The sequence below is a fragment of the Morus notabilis genome, unplaced genomic scaffold, assembly GCF_000414095.1.
Source record: "Morus notabilis unplaced genomic scaffold, ASM41409v2 Scaffold409, whole genome shotgun sequence".
Lineage (NCBI taxonomy): Eukaryota > Viridiplantae > Streptophyta > Magnoliopsida > Rosales > Moraceae > Morus > Morus notabilis.
The window spans coordinates 201638-206551 of record NW_010357248.1 but is presented as its reverse complement, the minus strand read 5'-3'; the positions used below and the strand labels follow the sequence as shown (position 1 = coordinate 206551).

At 34.9% G+C, this 4914-nt stretch overlaps 1 protein-coding gene across 1 annotated transcript; it reads left to right on the top strand.

The window, feature by feature from the left end:
* The first annotated feature begins 270 nt into the window (after nt 1–270).
* LOC21403787 (thylakoid lumenal 17.4 kDa protein, chloroplastic) lies at nt 271–2974 on the top strand. Its single transcript, XM_024167665.1, has 4 exons — nt 271–474; nt 658–788; nt 1451–1697; nt 2325–2974. The coding sequence occupies exons 1-4, from the start codon at nt 354–356 to the stop codon at nt 2546–2548; spliced, it is 723 nt and encodes a 240-aa protein (XP_024023433.1). The 5' UTR covers nt 271–353; the 3' UTR covers nt 2549–2974.
* Nucleotides 2975–4914: the final 1940 nt, after the last annotated feature.

Sequence of the window (4914 nt, the reverse complement as noted above, 5' to 3'; positions counted from 1 at the left end):
GAAGCAGTGTGTGAATAAAACCACCCCTTCTACAATGAAATTTTTAATTAATAAACGCGCCCTAAACGCGTCTTAATGGTAAGTTCTCTTTTTTTTTTATTTTTTATTTTTTAAAAGGAAAAAGTGGTAATTTCCTTTTTTCTTTTCCTTTTTTTATTGAAAAATCGTCAACCAGATAAGCTTACTACTTATCAACATCCAAACATCCTGCAAACGTGACATCCGACGTGTCATGCCACATCATGTATTGCGATCCAAAAGAACTGACCAGAACAACCAATGTATTATGGATAAGAAGATGTGAACAAAGAAAATTCAATCGCAGAGCGACGAGAAAGAAGAAGAAAAAAAAAATGGCAGCAACAAGTTCAATTCCTCTTAACCAGAATGTTTTTCGTCTCCGTTTCAAACCATCGAAACGCCATGCTCTCCTACCAGTCGAGTCCTATTCATCTCCTCGTGTTTTTTGCTCCGGTAATTGCCTTCAAACTTCCAAGTTTTTTCTCAGAAAATTACAATTACAACCGTTTTCTGTTTTGGGTCGGTCAATTTGTTTTCGTTTTTTACTTTTTTTGGTGTGTTAATCAGCTTAGTTTTGTGCATTTCGTTGTTGTGCAAACTAATAGAGGCAATTTATGCTTGTGTAATTTGGAGAAGTTTCTAGGGATGGTCCAGAACTGAAGGAAAACAATAATATGTCTCCTACAAAGCAGCTTAAGAATGTGGCTTGTGGAGTTCTTGCTGTTTGGGCCGTCACTACAGCCTCACCTGTTGTTGCTGCTAGTCAGGTTTTTAACACTTTACCTTATTCTTTAAAGTACCCTTTTTTACTTTTCTTTACGTCTCATCAAAGTTTTTAGAATTGTCGAAGTTATTTTGTGCATAAATGAATGCAACCAGTATCTTTTGTAAAATGGTAAGAAGTAGAATTGCAAGTTTGGACCGAGGCCCGTCCTTTTGGCCCAATCCCGGTCCAAACCCTCTGGTCGGGTCAGCCTGGGCTGAGGCTTCGAGTCCGAAAGCTTATTTGGGCGGGAGGCGGCCATAACACCATTTTTATTAAATTTGGGTCGTCGAGTTTGGACTGGGCTGAGCCGGGCGGCTCAAATTTTTACTAAGAAGTAGATTGGTAGGAGCTTTCTGCATCCATATCATTAGTTCATGTTTTTTAACATTAGATGTAATTAAAATCACATTAAAATAAATAGTATAGAGAACTAACATAACCTAATATAGATATACTGGTTTAATATGGTAACCCTACCGATGAAGTATTTTTAATAGCTTATCGTAGCATTCTCATTATAATTAAAATCTTTTAGAGTTTGTACTAAACTATGCAAAATGGAAGACTAATACACTAATACCTTTTATTGCAATGGCATACCATTGATGATTGTTATCTTGATATTTACCAATGTGATTGATTGATTTCTGTCTTGCACTGCAGAGGTTGCCTCCATTGTCGACAGAGCCAAATCGATGTGAGCGAGCCTTTGTTGGAAACACTATAGGACAAGCAAATGGTGTCTATGACAAGCCGCTAGATCTCCGTTTCTGCGACTACTCAAATGAGAAGTCCAACTTGAAGGGGAAATCTCTAGCCGCAGCACTCATGTCTGATGCGAAATTTGACGGTGCAGACATGACGGAAGTGGTGATGTCAAAGGCTTATGCTGTTGGAGCTAGCTTCAAGGGTAAACATTTTATGTCTCGTATGATTCCTTTTTACATTTCCCCCCCAGTTGATTCCAAAGGAAAACATAAAGTACTAGAGTCCAAGTGCATTCCCAACTATGTGCAAGTATTTTCCATTTATGGAAGCTACCAAATATCAAGATATGATATTACCAATCTGGTTGTGTTGACATGATTTGACAAAAGGATCGACGTCCAAAAAAGTGCAGACCACTAAAAGAATAGTGCTAGGGATACAGACTCAAATCTCAACTTTTGTATACCAACTAATGTAGCATATGAGTTATCAGTTTTACATTGTTGGGTGTTTTAAACATTAACACATCAATTAATAATAAAAGATTGCACCAATAAAAGGATAAGAACTAACATGCGCCCACATTAGTTGCACTAGAGTTGAGATTTGAGTTTGTGTTCCTAACATTACTTCCTTTGAAAAGTCAAAATAACATTCTCTAGGATTTGACATAACTCATAAGTAGCTAAGGTTAGCTTTGTTCTCAAAGCAACAATTTGGAAGTAAATTAAGCAAGATCCTAAGAATACGTATCCTCTCAGTACCTTTGGATATACTATTTTTCGTTACTTGATTAATATGAAAATTTATTTGATCAAATCTTTTGCAGGTGTGGACTTCTCGAATGCAGTAATAGATCGGGTTAATTTTGGGAAAGCTGATCTCCAAGGAGCTTTATTCAAGAACACGGTACTATCAGGCTCCACATTTGATGATGCAAAACTAGAAGATGCAGTCTTTGAGGATACAATTATAGGCTACGTTGATCTTCAAAAGCTTTGCACAAATAAAACCATTAGCCCCGATGGAAGAGCTGAACTCGGATGTCGGTGATCACTCTTGTCCTGGTCTTACTTGTATCTTCTTTTAAAGCATTCAAAATAAAAGGACGAGGCTTCTATTCATGGTGATTTAATAAAAGTAATATCTGGTAAATAAAAATACAAGCATAGTCTTAGGCCTCGTTCTGTTCGCTGATTTGAGTTTTCAATTCGAGATAAAATGTAACTCTATGTGAGTGTTTTTAACTGTAGCAGAAAAGGTTAGATATCATTTTTTTATGAGAATTTTTAATTATAGCAAAACTGAAATTGAAAACTCGAATTAGTAAAATGAACGAGGCTTTAGTGTCTTACATACAATACCCCGGATCAACAAATTCATATTTGATAGATGCCAATACCCTTATATATAGTGATTAGTTATATAAGCACATTATGATAAATATTTTTTAGAACCGCATTGTCATAGTTATTGAAGATTTTCTCGATGTACATAATTAAAGGATTATCAATCAATTGATCTCCATTATTTCGATTGCTTAGTCCATTCTTCACAATATTCATGGAAGAAAATATACTATCTACAGTAGTGGTAACAAGTAGTAGGGTTAATATTAATGTTAAAAGGATAAACTAACAGATATGTATTATTTATTTTAGTTAGTTATAAAAAGCTTTTAAAGTTGAGATTAGTAGTATTTTTTAGCAAGTAATATTTTTAGAGGTGTTTTTTTTTAGAAAGTAGTATTTTTTTTTTAAAGTTTTAGAATTTTAAAGATTAGATTTTCAATTTTTAGGGGAACTTCTATCTAATTATCTACAAAGATACCTTTAGATATATATAAGTTAAAAAACAAATTTAAAAAGTTGAGGGAAATTAAGCACTCCTATGCCTTAGTTGCCTTCGTCAATCTAATCTCTATGGTAATGAAAGCTTTCTCTTGTGGTAATGAACACTCGTTTCATTAAAAGTTTGCTTCTTCTAGAGTTTAATTTTGAACTGATTTCCGAGTTGTCATTTTTCTTCATGGGCAACAAGTTCAACGCTTTTCTGACCTCATTCTAATTATCTAGTACAAATAGCCCTCCTTAATATCATAATTCATAGTTTATATGCTTAGTAATAATAATACTTTGTATTACCAAAAAAATGTTGTTCACTATAAAAATGAATTTGGTGTTTGAACATATTGAAATGAACTTGTTAGGTCTGTTTTTGTCGCTGGTGTCACAGAGAGTGTTATAACACTTTACTGTAACATTATTTTAATAAAAAATCTAAAATTAAACCAGCAAAACAGCAATGCAGAAAAATAATGTAGAAACATAAAAGACACCAGAAAATGATATTGCAGTTCGGTGCGCACACCTACATCTATGGGGCTACGCCCAGACAGTGATCAATCCACTAAGTGCAAAAGATTACAAAGGGCCGAACGGTCTTACACACTCAACGACTCCCTCCTTGACAATGTCGCCGTTGCCTAGAATCTCCTTAGGAAGCTTAATCAGCGAGCACCACTCGACTTGATGGTTTCCTCCCGAAACCAAAGAAATCTTATCCCGAAAAACCAACTCGAAAGTGTTCTAACAATTTGTCACAACATATCAAATGACACTTAACATTACAATCTCATTCTCACATGAAGATCAACGACTTTCCTGTTTTTAGCCCATTTCCCTCTGTCTTTCAGAAACCAAAACCACCTAGCGTACAACCCTTTTTCCACACAAACAACCTTGCTCTAGCCTGTAGATTACAAGCAATCAATTCCCCCCAAAAGTCCACTCTTCATTTTCAGCAATCAAATCTTTTGATTTGCAACCCATAAACATGACAACAAGACTTTCCTTAAGAGGGCTACCAATTTACAATGCAAGCCAATCTTACAACCAATTTGTCAAAAATAAGTCAACACAAAATGCACTAACAATCTCCCCCTTTGGCTATTTTTGACAAAACTAACATTACTAACAAAAAGAACCTATTACAAAATAAAAGATAAAATCCAACTAAGGGGGTTAATTGAATTAAGAGTTCTCCCACTTTTTGACAAAATACAACAAAAGTTAAAAATAATATTAATAGAAAAACCTTTTAGAAGCTGTTGTCGCAGAAAGTGTTGCAACACCTGATATAACACTTTTCTGCAGATCATCTTTCAGGGTCATTGATCTCTGCAAAACGCTCCCCCTGAGTCCTCTACGAGTTTTACTCCCCCTGAATATAATATTCTTCCATGCATATTGCTTTTATCATCTATCAAAAGCTTGGAGTGACAATTACCACAATCATGCTTTAAAAGAAGTGCAAGCCCTATGACACCTTAAATCAAATTTCCTTACCCAAACACGTCTAGAAAATTTATTTTGCACATTAATCTTTGCTTTATGTGTCCTTCTTGAGTTTGTGAAATT